The sequence below is a fragment of the Lissotriton vulgaris genome, chromosome 2_2, assembly GCF_964263255.1.
Source record: "Lissotriton vulgaris chromosome 2_2, aLisVul1.2, whole genome shotgun sequence".
Lineage (NCBI taxonomy): Eukaryota > Metazoa > Chordata > Amphibia > Caudata > Salamandridae > Lissotriton > Lissotriton vulgaris.
The window spans coordinates 96,223,050-96,242,694 of record NC_141688.1 but is presented as its reverse complement, the minus strand read 5'-3'; the positions used below and the strand labels follow the sequence as shown (position 1 = coordinate 96,242,694).

Genomic DNA, 19,645 nt, shown 5'->3' with positions numbered 1-19,645 from the left:
AAAATACATCTTGCCTGGGGCCCCAAAAATTCTTAAGATGACACTGTTGGAGGCTGACAAAAGTAGGGCACTTGCCTAAAAACAGAAAATGCCCATTACACCAACTTCTTGGTTCCTGTGCCTCATTTAAAGGCGAGGGAACTGCAGGCTCTCTGTCGGTGGGACTACAGGACCGCCAGGGCACAGTAGTGATAGCCCAGCCCTATTTAGGGCAGGGCTACCATCACTCGATTGCGCAGTCATGGCCTGCCAGGTGAGTCTGTAAAAAAGAAAAGGTGCCTGCACACCAGGGCCAAGGATGTCTGGTACAAACCTTCTCTTTGGAAATTTGTTTCAGAAAAACAAGAACGAATGCTGGACAGGGCAAAAACCACTTTGTTCAACCTTCAGGGCATCCATTACATCCGTGGATGAACTGGATGTATAGAGAGCACAAAGGCAGGTTGAGATCTTTTGACGTGGCAGACAGACAGCGTCGTGCCATGGGAGTAGAGGCCATGGTCTCTGGCAACCTGGCAGGCTGCTATCAATCTTTGTATGAACCCTTAAGTCTTTAGGTATATTCTCTTTTCTACTTCCTAATCAAAAATACAATCCATTAAACCTTTTTTCAACGATTAACTTAAGATTTTCTAAGGAAAGCCTGACGTACACTGCAAAAACAACCTACTCGAAGACTCGTTTACATATATTTGGTCTCCCTTATAGGACCCGGATCCCCCAGCATGCTCCCCGCTCCCTCCTGTAACCTGAATACCCACATTAAAATCATCTACAGAGATTTGCGTGGGTGTAAAACGGCCATGTTTAATATTTGACATTTCATAAACATGACAAGGCATTTCAAAATAATTTGTCATTTACAGTTATCAACACAATTTTATTATTGACTTTTAATATCTTCTTCAGCAAGATTCCATCCTCCAGCACTAAGGGTCCTTCCAGCTCGCATCCTCCCTGCCGAACATCCACGCAAGGTGCAACCCACCTGCGCCCATGAGGGGTGGGCCCCAAACCTCTGATCCTTGTCCGTCTTCCCCAGGGGCCCGCCCACAGACCACCAGGCTGCCCAGGGACCCAGGAGGCTCGTAACCTGTCGCCCTAGCCTCCCCAGCCGGGGCCATATTTTACAGCGGAGAGCTTCCCGTCTCCCCCCTCAGTGCTGGCCTAGGGAGTACGCAAGGCGGACTCCCGTCGGTCAATTTTACTGTTCCAAGGTCTTTCTACCGCCACAAAGGTGACCAGGGCCCATAGGTCCGTCACCTTCCCCACCAGCGCTCTGAATGAAAGACCACCCTTCTCTAATCCAGGTTTACCTACAAACGACTGCTGACTGCACTCTATCTTTGTGATATATCACCTCACTGTAGACCATTCGGTGTGGAATGTGCCACAAGCGGCCCTTCGCTGAGCAAAACCCGGCCCAATTCCCCTTGAGCCGCCTCAACGAGACATTCCAGGCTCTTGGCCCCGCTCCGGGTCCATCCTTATGAAAACCTCACCTCACCAGAAATCATTTGGTGCAGGGTGTGACGCAAGCGGCCCTTAGCTGAGCGCAACTTGGCCCCATTCCCCCTTGAGCCGCCTCACCGAGACGTTCCAGGCTCCTGGCCGCGGTATCATGCCTGACCATGCTATTTCCGCCAAGGAAAAAAGGCCCTCTCCGGACAGGCAAACTCAGTCAGCAGCGCCTCTTTGCCACCAGGCTCTCCAGTACGCCTTCCACCTTGACAAGGCATGCTAATGAACGGGAGAGAAAGGAAAAAGTCAGTGACCGTCATGACCCAAATGCAAGCATCGTTTACCAGCCACCCAGGCTTGATATGAAGGCCACACAAGCCAACTACTAGCATCCCCTTCTCCTCCCCGTGCCGGAGGATGAGCCCACCCCAGCCGTAAAACTGCTGCCCCTATTCCACAAGAATCAACTGAGGCCGTCTGTTCTTTAATGCAGGATTTTTTGGGCCCAGCACATGGGGCACCTGCTACCGTACAGTAATACCTGTAGGGCGCTCAAGACCCTCCAACGGCCGGGACTGGCTTGTGTAACCCAAGCATAAGAAATGCACTGCTACCCTCGTAACACTGGTTATCAAGTTTAATGTATATACCAACAGTGTTATCGAGTAGGACTGAAAAAGGCATTATATGATGTCCAAGCTGCAAGGTCCTTAAAACATATACAATAAATATCATGCCAACAGTATGGCTAAACATTAGCTAAACATTACTCTACTCGCGCTACTGTAATATGCCTCCCCCGGAGAACCTAAGCACAGTACGAGGTAATGAATAAATGAGGAGTAACTTATGTCTAGCAACTCCCCGCCAGGCGCCTAACCAAGGGTACTCAACGGGCTTAATCAGCTTCATCCCTTCGGTTTTCGACTGAAGGAGGTCTTGTGTCACTTAATACCCCAGCCCCCGCAAGGGTAAACAGTGAACCCTGGAGCTGTAATTCTCGACTAGAGAAAGGACAGGTTCTCTCAATGTGTTATCTGGACGGGTCGGCCCCCTTCGGCACTTGCCACTGCCAGGCGTCGGGCAAATAGTCAGTCTATATGCTCCACACCACAGTGTGCTTGTCCGGATAAATCTGAGCATAAGTCTACTCTGAAGGGGCCGAGTCTGAAGTGCAATTGACTTAATAACCTCGTACCAGCACCCAATTCCTTGAGAATTCCTTGATTCCTAGACGGTGAGCCTACAGGCAAGGGGAGGTCCTCATCTGCTGCGGGCAGGGTCCTTCATTGGAAATAGTCATTGATTCTCTATGTCTATACCAGGTTATGACCCCCCATACCACTATCAGGAGATGAATCCGGAAGACTAAACCAGGGTCCCTGATTTGTTTACAACCCAGGTACGATCCTCCTATCCTGCAATGGGTGGGCAACCGCCCCCCCCGCCCCCGAAACATTCTGGGTCGGGGCCAACACCTAACCTGCACCGTGGACTTGCGTCCAGTAACTGGCTAGCAGCTGCAAAAATTCCAACCTATGGCTAGAAGAGACTAAAACTGTACGCTAAAAGGGCCACCCCTTAGTGTTTTAAGCCCAGGAACTCCCAGTACCAAAGGGGAGAAAGAGGTCGTGCCCCCTTCATCCAGTTACATATTTCACCTCCTTGCCTAAGGGAGGGGATGCTACTCCAAATATAGGAAGAGATAAAACATGATCACCATTTCTGTCAGGGATAGTGGAAAGGGGGAAACTGTAGCCACCCAAGGTTTTTTCCCCTAAGCCCAATATACCTTCACCAGGCCCCAAGGAAGTACAGGTCATAAGCAATGTGAAGGGGCAGCACCAGTGTTGAGACATAGCCCTGGGACGGACGGTCCCTAAGAAGACTCCCCATGTAAGCAAAGGCAACTCTCTGCACGAATACCGCAAGTGCACAATAATAGACAGTCGTTACGTATTGATAGCCCGTATTAGTCGACAAGGGGGGCGAGAAAAAGGAGCCTCGGACTTTGCTTTTGTCAGAACCGAGGTCGCGACCCCCCCACGAGGATGCCCATTTTATAGTCGCAATAAATTGTACCCTGATTTATTATCATCGACTTGTCCCTAATGCAGGTGTTTCATCATCAATCGACCTTAAAGGCGTTTATGTAGCGGGCTAAAAAATTTTTGCAATACCGTTGGCAGCAAGTATCTCCTTTGGTCATTTCCCTTCACCGTGAAGTACTGGAAGTAACGACACCCTCAATGCTGCCAACCCCCCCAGACAGACATGAAGCCCACCTGGGACAAGACAGACCTCCACTGCATCTGCGTACCTGTCCACGGAACGCCTACCTGGCGTGTTCGACCATTCTAGGGCCCAAACCGAGCCAGCGGGCTGTCGGTGACTTCAAAACCCATCCTATGTCGGCCTGATTCTTGCCTCGCGCCAGTAACCTCCTCAACAGAAAAATTGGCGAGCCTAGTGTCAAGACCTGTGAACCGAGGACATCCTACAGACCTACACTGTCGTAACTTGTGAACCCGCACACACCAATCACATTACCTCCTTCTTGGGCCTCGCGACCGTGGGTAGACCCAGCCAATATCCTATGAGTGGACTGTGTGCTGCCAAGCCCAGCCAATCTATTCCGCCCCAAGTCATCACGTGCACCCGTCTCAAGCTTGCTCCTGGAAAACCTCCCAGCAGAGCAATGCTGAGTCACCACGATGCGACCACCAACACTCGACATCCCTGTACCAGTGCTACTCCCCGCTGCCAAGAGCAAACTCTAAGGGTTGTACACAGAAACAACAAAGTGTATTCTGGACACGGTTCGGTAATTAGCCTTAAACCTCGATCCCACTTTCTCAATCAGTTCAAAGGTAAACCTTCTAGTATGCATTACATAGTGCAGGAAAAAACCACCAACCATGCTTATGGAATGGTTTAGACTAACCCATTGAATTACAGTAACCGTGCCTTTAACAATATGAAAACCATTGAAGTATAATGGTGCCAATTTGCCACATAGCGACTGAAATCGATTGCACCATGAAGTACAGAAACTCTGCAATCGTGTACCAGGTTCATTTGATGCCAACCTCATGCAATGTTCAAACCATACAGCCTCTGTGTTTATAATGCAAACTAAAATGGCTCTCTGGACTGCGGCTGCCGCCATCTCTTTCTCAGCAGTCCCCTAGGGCACTCTCAGCCCTGGTGTCAATTGCCATTAAAAACAGTGCTCCAGCTGAAATTTTTAATAATGACCACTAAATCACATTTCGTTTTAAAATCACCAACCACACATGTGCATGAGAACTCCCATGGGAGCCCCGCCCCTACACTCGCGGAGTGAACCGAGCTCTGATCGGTCCCTGACTTTCTATACACACACGGGCATGTGAACTCGCATGGAAGCCCCACCCGTTTGGCCCCACCCACACACTCGCGGTGTGCACCGTCACCCTTTACCACCATGATGGACAACACAATCAAGGGGACCCCTGCGCCCTTCGGCGCGATGGCATAGTAACACACACATGTTCATTGGAGTTAACTCTTCTGGCTCTCTGATAAGGATGAGAAATTGGCCAAATACCCACCGTGAGCCACTCTCCCCTCCTGGCATTGCAGTGACCCACAATCTCATACGCGTGACAAGCACCAAAAAACACACCCAGAGTGCACAGGCAAACCAGATGCTTCCCCCTTACCCCGACTTCATATGTTTCAGAAGAAGCCGACGGTGTGTCCCGGCAGCAACTGCCGCTCTCGGCCAAACCGACACCACAGACCCAACGTAAGCCTGTCCCCCACAGGCTGTCCCTGGTATGTGTGAGTAGGCAATGAAGACACCCCACTCGTGCCTGAAGCACGCACCGATGCCCCCAGCAACGCCTCAACCCACGCCGTGGAAGGCAACGCCACCCGGCGAACGGAGCGACAACAACCTCTCCCTGCCGGCGTCGCCAACCCATCTTACTCACAATCGGCCACCGGCAACCAGCTTTCGGTAATGTTCTTTAAAGCATATGCACCCGGCGCCCATCTCGAGGGCCTACTGCACCACAAAGCCACGTCGATAGGGAGGTGAACTGTACGCCCCGGGGGCCCGTCAGCAGCCGCATACATCACCACTTTCACTATCTACGGCTGCCCACCGGCCCCCCAAGCGCACCCCCCCACCTCACCTGGCGAGATGAACGCCTCTTCAACGCCGACACAACACCGCGTAGTCTCGAAACGCGCTCGACGTCCCCTCCTTCTGCGAGATCAGGACTCGGCTGCACACTGACCTCCGACTCCACGCGAGGAGATAGTAATTAAACCAAAAGGACTCGAAACTAAAATGAGTTAAAACTAAAGGAAGGCAGAGGGGGGGGGGCGCTTCTGCGCGCCCACAACCGGTCCGGTGCAGCAGAGGACAAAGGGACTGAGGTCCCTGCCCCAGGACCCTAAATAGGTCCCCAGTCTCTGCCCTCTGCCCCACCGCAAACGCGTCATCTCATGCTCCGGAAGTGTTAAGTGGCCGTTCGCCCAATGGGGCTGACCGGCCACCACTGGACCAGATGAGGTAGGGGCGGGGGCTGGGGGTCCGGATCCTAAGTGCGCGCTTGTTGATGCTCGCGCTTGGCAATAGCACAAGTGAGGCACAAAACCTGGCAATGGATAGTTACTGTTTCCCATTGAAGATATGTTTTCCTCAAGTATGTTAAAATTTAAAAAGTGACTTTTCACTCACCCTTCATGAGCTTCTTACCATTCCCAGTCTTAGGAAGAACTGTGTGAGTAAAATTGGTGTGGTATCTGGTTCTCAGGGCTAATCATCTTTCCTGCTTCTTTACACTTGCTGCTCAGCCAGTGTGAAAGTGCTGTGGAATGCTGGTGTGCATGGTGAGGGAATGGAATGTTGGGTTGCCTGGCTGTGGAGTGTCAGTTGGGAGTATGGGCTGAGCAGCAAGGAGGCTGCTCCTAGTGGGGTTCTCTACTGAAGACCTATTCTATATTTTGGTCTCATTCTATCTTCATCTCTACATCTAGAACTTCATCAATAAACCTTCATCATCTATCTACATCTCAGCTACTGGACTTATTTACCCTTATTACAACTGGTCTGAGTCTTTTCCTAAAATGTTGTGTTGTTTTTTGCTTCTTGTAAAAAATGTGAAAAGCTTTGAACTGATGATTGCGCAATATCAAGCCCTGTTGTTTACTCATAATACTTAAAGCCCAGAAAGCTTCGCATAGCGCTTCAAATATCAAATCCTTGTACTTCGAGAGGATGTATTGCATACGTGCTTCTCCTATAGCGTGTTTCAACCATTGTACGTATTTTACAAGTGCACGTTGGGTCTTGTTACCAGCGGTGAGGGCGGATATTCCAAGGGTAATATCTGTTCTCTTCTTCATCAGAATGTGATCGAACCTGTGCCAGCTGTTCTGGACCCGACCCAACTGGCTGCATCCAGTGCCAGCGTGGGCTCACCTTGGACCCCAACACTGGCAGGTGCGGTGTGCAAGGAGACGCCGAATGCCCCTCCAAGACTTTTCTCCACGATGACCTGTTCACCTGCAAGGCGTGTGACGACACGTGTGAATCATGCAGTGGGCCATCGAGAAACGACTGTCTCACCTGCGCGCTACCTTTCTACCTCTACAGTGAGTATCTATTTAATATCTTACATATTACACCCTGGAACCAGTAGACACTGGCGTGCGTTGCAGAATTATCCTCCCACGCATTGGGCGAAGTAGTATCCTGCATCCAAGAATGCCAGAGACTTGAAAGGGGTGTTCTCAAGATGCAGTCAGACGTTTGCAGGAGACCTGGAACTAAATAAACGCTGGCATGAGTGTAAGTTTATGTCAATGACCGAATGTAACTTTCCAATCTGATTTACATCTCATTCACAAAGACATTTCTGGTGAGAATAAATCACGACTGGCGTAACAGAAAATCCTCTCCCCCTTGCAGAATGCGATGAGTCTCCCATATCTCACATTTGTTGATTGACCTTTTTCTGAATCGGGACTGGAGCCCCTGAAGGTTATGGGGCCCCACTGCGGTGCAGGGGCTTGTGTTATACTCCTGGCATAAATGTGTTTAATAGTGCAGATTTTTCCACCAGGATTGTGTAGAAATCTAGAGTAGTAGTAAATCTCACTTAAGGGTGGAAAGTGGCGTTCCAAGGTGTGGTTGCCACAGAGGTTTTGGAAAGCCCACATACATGCATTCCACCCTGGAAACGGTGAGAGATTTACTTTATCCAAGGGCTGGAGTACCTCGCTTTTCAGGATGGAAAGGCGAACGGGTCATCCTCAAGCTTGCTGGTTGTTCAGGGGATGGGCTGTTTCCACTGGGAAAAACGTTGGTTCCCACCTTGTGAGGCAGTGGAGAGGGCTACATATGGAGAAACGGAGCCTTTGCTAAAAGGTAAATGACATTCCCAGCATGCCTAGCAGCCTGCACCTGGTGCAGCTTTCCAAGTGCAGTTCTTAGAATGTTTATGACTCCTGCCTGCCCATCTCCAAAAATGAAAATATGCTGAGGGCGAAATCCAAATCTAATCCTTCACCAGTGTTTTTATTTTTTTGTTTGTCAGTAGGGACACTGGCTTTTTTAAAAAGAAAAACCTCTACAGAGGCTTCCTAGTCAGTCAGAGATTTTTTGAGGCAAATACTTATATTAGAGTCCTGGGAACCCACATTAATATCCTGTTGACAAAATTCCATTCACATATCTACTTTTTGTAGGTATTGGTATTTTTCTAAGCTCTGATTGTACTTGAATACTGTAGCAGGGATTCTGCTCCTACACAGAACTGTGCATAGAGACTTGGAACCTCAGTGAATTAGGGTGTGCCAAAACTCACCTTAATATCCAAAATCCCTTACCAGACTAGCAATCAGTGTCTCATTGGTTCTTACCGACCCCCAATGATTTAGACAACCCAGAACATTGACTTAGAACACATCAGGTAACGTGGAACACATGAACACTCTTTCGTTATACTAACATACCAATCCAGAACGAGGAGTAAATGAGGCCATGTGCAAGTTTGAAATGTTTATTTCTAATGCAGTGTTCTCAAGCGCAGTATCTTAGCTAATACAAGCAAACATATTATAAGGAACAAGGTTAGCAGCATAGTTACTATTCCATAAAATACAAAAGGCGAAAGCATGTTAAAATGCTAAAGGGAAAAGGTCTAAATAGAACCTCAGTTTACCCTCCCTTGCTAGTATATTATATTATATCTACAGAAGGTCTCTTTGGGTTTAGAAGGGCGGGCCCATACCTTTGGGTTCAGCAATAATGGATCACATCATCTACTGCACCAACTCTCTGTATGCGAATATTCATCAAGTGTGTAACTCATGCTCTGTGCAGTGCATTATTAATCGCGTCTAAAACCCAAAGTTGGCCACAGCTGAATATGTATTATGTCTAACCAGTGTGCTGATCAAACTGAACAACAAGCGCTGTTTTGAAATAACCTTGAAGGCCTCGGCACTCACTGTACAGACATAGCTTACCAAGCAATGCTGATATTATAAGCAAACCTATTATTCTCGTGTGAAGCAAAATATTCAACTAGGCGAAAAGCTTTATTAACAAAACCTGTTGTGTGCACAAGCTGCAGAAAAGGAAAATGGCATTTAAACTTCTGATAAGCTCATGCTAACATAATACAGTGCAAATGAAAAACCAGACCACATGACACCCTCCCTTTGATCGAGCACGGATAGGACAAGTAAAAAGGGGCAAATTTAGGAATGCAGAGTTCAAGATCGATAGTTCGAACACAAGTCTCCAATTTGGTATCTCAAGAGCAGAGATAAAATACACATAATTTTGAGGAGAAAAAAATTCTAGCCTTTGGACATTGATAAAGTCAATAGGTCGGGGCTCAAAAAATTGTGCGAAAAATAAATCCAATAATCCAACGAAAAGTGAGCGATACTGCAAAGCACAGTTCATCCTAATAATGAATATGCAAAACATGCAGCAACAGCCTCCAACAGGAAGACACTTTTATCATCCGAAAATAATTCGGCCATCCAATTTAACAAAGAGAAAGTACATACATGTTCCTCAATTACCGGAGCCTCTTGCACCATCAGAGGACAACTAGGTGGGTTTTCGAGAAAGCTGCCAGCCAAGAAATCTTGCACCGCTGTGAACACATTCCAACGACCCAGCATTCCATGCATCGCTGCAAAGGCCATAATCCCTTCATCAGAACAAAGCAATTTATGAGTAACTAAGGGACTCATAAATTGATTATAATCCGCATCAGGAGACACCGTATTGCAGAGACACAAATCCAGGGCCCATTCGAAGTCGCAACTCAGGCAATGAAAGACAGGCTGGATGCATGTAAAGTAGGAAAATCGAAACGATAATCCATAAGCTGCATTCAATGTAGCAAGAGGCAGCGCTCGATAGTACTCAAGCATCCGGGCGCGAAGCAGCCCTAGCCGAGACAGTTCGCCTTGTAACACAGGAGGTGCATCCATTTCGAAATAAACAAAAGAGCAATGGCACGCCTGTAGCAAGAGCCAGTAGTAAGGGAAATCCACGAAACAGGCTAGAAAAAATAGAATGAAAGAAAGCTGGAAAGACTCCGAAAATCTTTTGAAAGGAACTCACCAAGCCACTGCTTATAACTTTAAAAAAGTGAGCCAGCCCCGACGTGGAGGATGCATTGAAGATTGTGTGAATTAATTCACCAAAATGCAAGAGCAAATCAGTACTTAATAAGGCATGCACCTCTGTTCGGGTGTTAGCAACGTGAAGGATAAATGTTTCACGAGCAGATGTGAGGGCAACTTCTTTTTGGGACAATAGAGCTCTTATGCGGCTCATCTTATTGAACTCTGCTTTCAAGGTCGGAATCTTAGGCCAGATGGAAACATCAAGTTTCCCATGCGGGGTGGATACATTACATTCTTGCAACACACCACACGCTCACTGACAGTAACGACATAAGCAATCCCTTTTATTAACCCACAGCAATCTTCATTGTTTAAAAGTAAATAACTCCCATTTGCCAGTAATGTGAATGTGGGAACGATTGCAGGCACAGGGGTACCTTTCAAAATACAGGCTAAATGTGGCTCGTTTTGATTGCAGGAGCCATGTAATTGGATATGTCTACACATTAATGAATGACCCGGTGTTTCAGTGCATTCTTCACCATTCAAACAAACTTCCTTTCCCTCCCAAAGGCATCTGTATGTAAAAGGAAGTGACCAAGCTTCATGGAGATAAGAACTACCAAGAGGCTCATATCTACCAATGGCAAAGTACTTCATACAGTTCTTAAACTCGAACAAAGGGAACGGAAGAGTTAATAAACCGTGAATAAGCCATGGTGCAGTATTGGCCTCTGCCACAGAAAACAGTAAAGGCTCCAATCTCTCAATGTGTAACATAGAAAATGAAGCATCTTTTATCGATAGTAGGCGCTGCTTGTCAGTCAAATTAAACGGGGCAAACAATGATGATGTATTCATGTAATGCCAGAGCACTTTTCTGGCCTTAAGGGTCTGTAATGTCCATGCAAATTGCATAATAGAACGCAATTGATTTTGACCGTGGTACAAAACAGACACTTCATCTTGCACAATATCTACAACAGATGACACAATAATATCTAACGTGTAAATGCGGGAAGAGAGCGTGTTAATGCTGTTATCTACAACTGCTAGCACTTTTTCTAAATTAGCTTGATCTATATCTCTAAGGCGGGTAGCCGCCTCAGTCTGGGATGTTTTCCAGAATACGTTATAAACAGCATATATCCATCTTTTAGATCTACCTTTAGCCGGGCCTTTTATGAAATCATTCAGATCAACATCGTCAGTCAGTTTAAATAAATGCAGCTTAACTGACACCAAGGTAGAATGTCTGAGCCAATTCTGACATAACTTGCCTACAGAATAGGTAGTCACAGAAAGGCCACTTTCAAAACGGGGCTCCACCATGACCTGTGTAAAGCCATGTGCTAAACCCAGAAAACGATTCTGGCATGAGTCAGCACTTCTGTGCCAGAGCAACCAGCCTTCGGGATCCAAACTGGACATGTTAAAGGAGGAATTCAATACCAGTGTTTGTAACTCTCTAATGGAAAATGTAGTAGTATTACTCCAACCGGAATATTCCTCAAAATCAGGAAAAGAAGGAGTGTTTAATCTTTTAGGAGAAGCCAATCCAAAGCATGTTGTTTGTGAAATTCTAGAATTCAAAAACAACATATGGTTCAGGATGAGGCATGCACGGTGGAAAGCCTCAGTGCCTTGCACTTGTGAAGAACCGGGGTTTTACCCAGGGGCGTCAGGGGCACGCCTAAGATCTTCGAGTTCACCTGTCTAGGTATACAGAGACACGGAATACTTCTGGATGGCATCAGAGACCAAGTTTATTAGCTGCAGCTAGTAACAGTGATCCTAGAAATACATCACAGTGTAAATTCTCAGGAGACTTCTCATTTTACTAAGGCGAGACGTCTCCTTTTATACCCAATATTCACATTATAAATGTACACCCACTGCACAAAATTCTAGCCAATAAGTTACATTTTCAAACAAAGTATCACATAACAAAAACTCAATTTACAGTATCCCAACCCAAAAGTTAATTATTAGGAATGTCCCAAATTCAATCTCCACAAGCCGGACAAACCTATAATTGAAAGCATAACCCGTGTAATGAAGAAACATAAAAAAGAAACAGTAACAGATGCTGAACAAGATAAGGCATGTGCAAGGAAACTAAAAGTTAACGATGTCCTGAACATTGATTGGCAATCTCAGACAAAGATCGATCAGGGAAATTGGCTTTGCAAGGACAGTTTCAGGTGAAGAGGTCAGTTTCTTACAGTTCATTTCAGAGTGTGAGAAGTTGGCCTGATATATGATGTTTCCAATTCTGGAACCACCTTGTAACAGTCCAAACAATCCCTTATGATGTCTGGTTGTAAGTCAACCTTGTTAGACAAGCTATCCTAGGGGTAGCATGGACTAAGCAGCCTTAAAGGCTTAGCTTAAGAGGTCGTGTTAAGCGCTGTTACAGAGGAGAGCACCCCAGCTGTTCTACCGGCCTGACCTGAATTCTGCTGAGCGAGCGAGGAAGGCTCTGGCAACATCTTGGAGCCACGCGCTGTTGAGACCCCCCACCGCCTCTCCGCCGCCGTCCTGCTGTTTCTTGCCAACTGACAGCGGGGCCGCCGAGTGGAGCGAGGCGAGGGGCTGCCTACAACCCCCGGCAGCCCTCGAGGTCTCCAGCCACACCCCCTTGACGACGCGCTAGGAGGCGCATAAAGGGCGTGACTCCCATAGGGAAATTGACACACGCTGTTACAGAGGAAAGCACCCCAGCTGTTCTACCGGCCTGACCTGAATTTTGCTGAGCGAGCGAGGAAGGCTTTGGCAACATCTTGGAGCCACGCGCTGTTGAGACCCCCCACCGCCTCTCCGCCGCCGTCCTGCTGTTTCTTGCCAACTGACAGCGGGGCCGCCGAGTGGAGCGAGGCGAGGGGCTGCCTACAACCCCCGGCAGCCCTCGAGGTCTCCAGCCACACCCCCTTGACGACGCGCTAGGAGGCGCATAAAGGGCGTGACTCCCATAGGGAAATTGACACACGCTGTTACAGAGGAAAGCACCCCAGCTGTTCTACCGGCCTGACCTGAATTCTGCTGAGCGAGCGAGGAAGGCTCTGGCAACATCTTGGAGCCACGCGCTGTTGAGACCCCCCACCGCCTCTCCGCCGCCGTCCTGCTGTTTCTTGCCAACTGACAGCGGGGCCGCCGAGTGGAGCGAGGCGAGGGGCTGCCTACAACCCCCGGCAGCCCTCGAGGTCTCCAGCCACACCCCCTTGACGACGCGCTAGGAGGCGCATAAAGGGCGTGACTCCCATAGGGAAATTGACACACGCTGTTACAGAGGAAAGCACCCCAGCTGTTCTACCGGCCTGACCTGAATTCTGCTGAGCGAGCGAGGAAGGCTCTGGCAACATCTTGGAGCCACGCGCTGTTGAGACCCCCCACCGCCTCTCCGCCGCCGTCCTGCTGTTTCTTGCCAACTGACAGCGGGGCCGCCGAGTGGAGCGAGGCGAGGGGCTGCCTACAACTCCCGGCAGCCCTCGAGGTCTCCAGCCACACCCCCTTCACGACGCGCTAGGAGGCGCATAAAGGGCGTCACCACCCCCCTCGCGGGACGCGAGCGGGACGCTGGGCGAAGCCTGGGCCAAGGGTGGGCCCGTCCAAGCCCGTCACAGACCGGAGGAGACCGGGCCGGGCGCACCCCCCTAACAACCAAGGAAAGGTAAACCACTGAGGAAAGGCTCCGCAATAAAAAGTACAAGCACCCCTTCCTTCTGAGCTCAATACTTTTGCTCCATATCTGCTCAATAAACATACAATGACCACGAGAGGCTCCAGAAGCAAAACCATGAAGAAAAACGTAACAACCACCGTAGGTCCAATTGAACAATTCTTACACAAAGTAAATGAAACCATAGATCAAACAGTTATGTTGCTCGACCGTCGTGTATCATACGAGCTAGACCAAGCACGGCGCTCATCTATGGGCACCTTGGCACAAGCCCAAACACCAAACACGATACCTCTAAATAAATCTACTATAGATACAAACGTTGAAATACACGCCCTACCAAACACTGTTGACTTATCGGTAACCACTCAATTGTCACAACTGTCAAATTCGCAATCCTTAGAGGACCTTGAGCTAACCCCTGACATCTTCGCAAGCCTCCAACCAACAACCACTGACCCAACACTACAAGAACTAAAAGGCTTAAGAGAAGGAGCAATTCCAAAACAAAACCCTTTAAAATCACGATCTAACAACCCAGTTCACATAAGCACTACCAACTCAGATACTGCAACTCAACAAACTCAGGAGAACATCGTCATCACGGATTCCTCTAAGAACATCATATCCGATGTCCTCATAGTCGAAGATCACGCAAATAGACCTAGTTCCAATAAGGTTCGTCAAGACAAACCACTTGCCCGACCTGAAAAAGGCACAAATCATTCTGCAGCAGATATATCACTGTTAAACAAAATCGCAGAAATGATAAGACAACAACTACAACCTCTACAAAAAAGTCTTGAGGTAATAGAAAAACAAGTGGCTATATTAATAGCCTCTGCAAAAACAACCACCATCTCAAAGAAAAATGATCTTCCTGTCCCTCTAGGCGCTGCCATCGACCCAGGAAAAGGAAATATAACCAACCCAAAACAAACAGTTAAGAAACCAGCCTATACTGCCTCCACAAAAACCACAACGAAAGCAGTCACAGAACCAGAAAATAAACCTACCAATCAAAATAACACTGTAAAAACAAAGTCTGATCAAAACAAACCAGTACCTAATTTAAGTACTCAAAACCAACCAAATACAGATTCTAAAATAGCAAATGCCACACAGACAAATAAATCTTCTAATCCATCAACTGAGACCCCTTCAAGACTCGAACAAACACAGACTCACAATACCAAAACCGGACAAGCAAATAAGAGATGGAGAAAGGTAGTTAATCTCCCTCCAGAAGCAACCCCGTTTGTAGCCATCCTAACGGGCGTCCCCGAATTAGGCAGAGACTCAGAAGAACCTACATGGTCCCTACTAAATAAAGTACGCTACTGGTTAAACATCAATAGACCCAACCACCCCAATAACATCTCCAGAATAACTACGGTAAGAAGAGTCTCGTGGATTGGCCACCAGCCCAAAACAATCCCAGGAGACTGCATAATCGTAAATTTTGAAAATCCACGGGCAGTCGACCACACCTGCTCTTGGGATACCTCGGAATACAACGAAGGAATAAGTGTCAAACGTCTATCCTTTTTTTATCCCCGACAAAACCACCGCTCTGAGGACCCTACCTGGCCATCAAACTGGTCCTGGAGCCAACCCGACCAAGGTCAAAGAAATTGGTATCAGGGAAATAGGGGACAAGGATATAACCAGAGGTTCCACCCACAGAACGACTGGGGATATGAACCCGGCGATCGAGGTGACTGGAATTTCGGTAGAAGACCACATCATCAACTGCATAACGAACCATGGTCGGGAATACCGACATTTAATCATTTTAGTTGTCTAGACATGGTAGACTGACCATCACCACAGCCCCATCCTTCGAATTTTTCGTATAATATCATCACGTCACCACTTTCCCCACCTACTGCTCCCAAAATAAACAACATACGAAAAACTCAGCCCAAAACAAGGCTAAGTATAAATGAAGATACACCAAAACAGGGAAAATCAAATGGAGCCCGTCAGACCGAATCCACACGACAACACGGTAATTCGGTCCCGGATGCGAAACAATTGTCATCATCACCTTTAAATAAATGTCTGCTCAAAACAAATCAAACAACTGATTATCCAAAAACAAGCACCCAAGAACAAACCGCCTCATTTAACAATCACCCGATAGATAAAGTTGAGCGGAACCTGTTGTTTTGGAATGTGGCGGGTCTTGCAACAAAGCATCAAGAAAAACCATTCTTGGAACTGGTGCACGCACAAGATTTAATAGGGCTACAGGAGACATGGCTGACCGATCCAGTCCATCTACAAGGCTACAGAACATTCTTTTCAAAAGCCACCAAATCGCAATCAGGGAGAAACAAAGGAGGCCTAATAACATACATCTCGAATCTTTGGCCTTGTCAAGATATAACACCCGTAACTCTTCATCAACACTATCAAATAATCAATATTAAAGTCACCATCAATATTTCTTACACAATAGTAAATTTTTACAACAATATGAGCTCAGAAGACCTACGCAAAACACTAAGTGAAATAACTGAAAAAGTAAACATGCAAAAAATCAAGTTTGCAAAAATCACACACACAACAATCTGGGGAGGAGACTTCAATTTACATATCTGCAGCCAAAGTAATGCACCTACCTGTGGGATCATCGATGAGTATGATATTCCCTTAACACACTTGGAACATACGGAAGAAGGAAACAACACACAAGCCACCATCTTCGAGCTGGACCTAGGGTTTGCAAATATGATAATGTCACCACCAACCCCATTCAAGCCAACTTTTCATGGAAGAGGGGCGCAAACACTAATCGACTACATCCTGGTTTCCACCACCAATGCAGACTCTATAAAACAATTTGAAGTAGTTAACAACGCACTCAGTGACCACCATCCCCTCAAATTAACATACCTCGAACCTGATCGCCATAAGAGCCGAGTAAAGGACAACCACCCTTTACTATCACAAGACAACCTCATGCTAAACAGAACAAATGGCTTTACCTTAAAATGGGACTCCCTAGACCAGGAACTTATCACCAAAAGAATAGTGGACAAATGCAGGCCATACATCGAAAGCTGCTTAAATCCTTTAGCAGGTGCTGACGAAATCCTGACTGACTATGACAGAATAGTGAAAACAATAGGAAACGAACTAACCAAGCCCAGAAAACAAAACAACACCCAAAAAGGATGGTTTAACACCAAGTGCACAAAAGCCTACTCTACCCTAAAGAAAGCCTTAGCAAAGAAAGAACGAAACAGGGAAGAGATAGCCAAACTACGGAAAAGCTACGCGCAAGCACTTAAAGATCGTAAAAAAGAGATTCAACATAATCTCTGGACTCAGTTAATAAATAGTAGCTTGCAAAAAGACAACATAGCATTCTGGAAGATACTCAAGACTCCCTTTTTGATGGGGAATAAGGAGGGTCCATCTCTAGACGTAGCAATTAATGCGAAAGATTGGGTGGCGTACTTTTCAGAAGTCTTCGGAGAGGCAAGAACTGAAGTTCTACCCACAGGACCAGCGCTCCCATCGGTGAAATATCCACTAGATATACACTTTACCATCAACGAGACACAGAAAGCCATTAAGTCGGCAAAAAATGGTAAAGCGCCAGGCCCAGACTCCGTTCCAATGGACCTCTATAAATCTCTCCCTGACCTCTGGTCCCCACTTTTAACAAAAGTACTGAACGCAGCTAAAGAAATCACCCTCCCTAAATCTTGGTCAACATCAATCCTAATTCCCATCTTCAAAAAAGGTAACAGAGACAGTCCTTCCTGTTACCGACCCATCTCACTACTGGATTCCGTGGGTAAGATGGCAGGAAGGATTCTCCTTAACCGTCTACAGGAATGGTCCCAGGAACACGGGGTCCTCTCAGATCTTCAGTACGGGTTCAGGGCCGGCCTGAGCACCGTGGACCAAGTTCTGAACCTAACTCTACTGGCCGCAAAGTACACATGTGTCAAAAAAACCAGTCTCCACCTAGTCTACGTTGACCTTACGGCAGCGTTTGACTGTGTGGTACATACAAAACTATGGCTAATAATGCAGGACATGGGGATCGACCCCTCAATCATAGATTTTTTACGAGAGTTATACTCTGACGCTACAGGCAAGGTAAGATACGGGCTGGAAGGACATCTCACGGACAGCTTTCCAATACGGAAGGGGGTCAGGCAGGGGTGTGTACTGGCCCCCTTCTTATTCACACTGTACACCAATGGTCTAGAGACAGCAATGCTACAGGGCACAAAAGACTTTCCAACAGCAGGACGGCGACCAATTCCAGCACTGCTATATGCCGACGACGCGGTGATCCTTGCCCGAACTCCAATTCAGCTGCAAAAAGCCGTAAATCACTACTGCACCTTCATGACTAACCTCAACCTGAAAGTAAACATAAAGAAAACTTTCGTGATGCATGTCGGCAGTAAGAGGAAAAAGATGAAAACAATTTTGGTAGATAACACACCACTCGAAACAACAAAAACCTACCCATACCTCGGAATTACCATTGATGAGGAGTTCAAATGGAAAGATGCAATTAATTCCCGCAAGTTATCGCTCATACGAACAGTCGGCGCCCTAAAAGCCTTCTCACTCCGTCTAGGGAAAAAACCCCTGGCGGAGATGCTAAAGATCTATAATGCAAAGTGCATCACCACGGCTATCTTCGGTGCAGGAGTTTGGGGAATGGCAAACGCCGAGGAAATCCAAAAGGTTGAAAATTCCTTCCTCAAATTCTTACTAGCAGTTCCCAAGAGCACGACCACCCTTGGATGCCATTTGGAACTAGGTTTAGAATATATTTCAGATCTGATCAAGATCCAACCCATAATGCTATGGCGAAGAATATGGGCAACGGAAGAATGTACACTCACAAGGGCAATTATTGAGGACTGTATGGACTTAGAACACATGGAAAAGATTAGGTGGCTTCAGTATGTAAAAACCTTCCTCACAGATATTGGTTTACAGAGGTTCTTCATCGACCCACAGTCAGTCACAGACATAGCAAAAAAGGAACTAAAAAAGATATGTCTGTCCCACTTAGACCAACTAAGACTGATGTCAGAAATAGGCAAACCAGCAGTTCAACATAGCCTCATGATACAATCTGTTCCGTCTATGCAAACATATCTACAGGAAGACCTGACACACTTTGAAAAGCTACTGTTAACCCGTTTTAGGTTTAATCTTTTCCACATCATGGTCTCATTTCCCACCCAAAACAACTGGACATACACTAGAACACCATGCCCTTGTGACTCCACCTCTCCACAGTCCACAATCCATGTCCTCTTCTTCTGTACCTTTTACACACCATTCCGGAAGAGATGGGTCCTACCCATCCTAAAAGTAATGAAGATCAGAAGATGTCGCCCAGCATTTCTGGCAATGCAGCATTTGGACAATCCACTAGTTTCAAGATCCGTGGCGCATTATCTCAAAGTGTGCCTTAAACACCGCACGAACTTATAAACATCCCGCGAACCCATTAAAAAATGGTTTCTAGTAAATGCACTTTTGCACAGAATACAGTGAACTAATTTTTAATCCATATCATGTACTTTTTAAATATATCTATTTTTATCAGTGTTTTTACAGTATAAACTTGTACTTTTGTGGTTTTCATATTGAAATCCGAATAAAGTTAATTTTGATTTGATTTGATTTAAGCGAGCTGTTTTACCACATACAATCCTGTAATACCAAATCAAAGGACACCACACAAGTATATATTATAAAAATATATGTGTTTATTTCTAAAATAATCCCCAGTACTCTTTATGAGCAAAGGGGCACAAGCGTTAAATCAAAATCACAGTATAACATACAAGTTGCACAATTATG

General features: G+C 46.6%; 1 protein-coding gene across 2 annotated transcripts in view; it reads left to right on the top strand.

Annotated features, from left to right (window-relative positions):
* Window positions 1-19,645, top strand: part of LOC147729081 (cysteine repeat modular protein 2-like) — a 721,334-nt gene that overhangs the window by 357,864 nt on the left and 343,825 nt on the right. For both annotated transcript variants that reach the window (XM_086959364.1, XM_086959363.1), the window contains one exon: window positions 6,865-7,110. In XM_086959364.1, coding sequence (XP_086815490.1) covers window positions 6,865-7,110 — 246 coding nt within the window. The remainder of the gene's footprint in view (window positions 1-6,864; window positions 7,111-19,645) is intronic.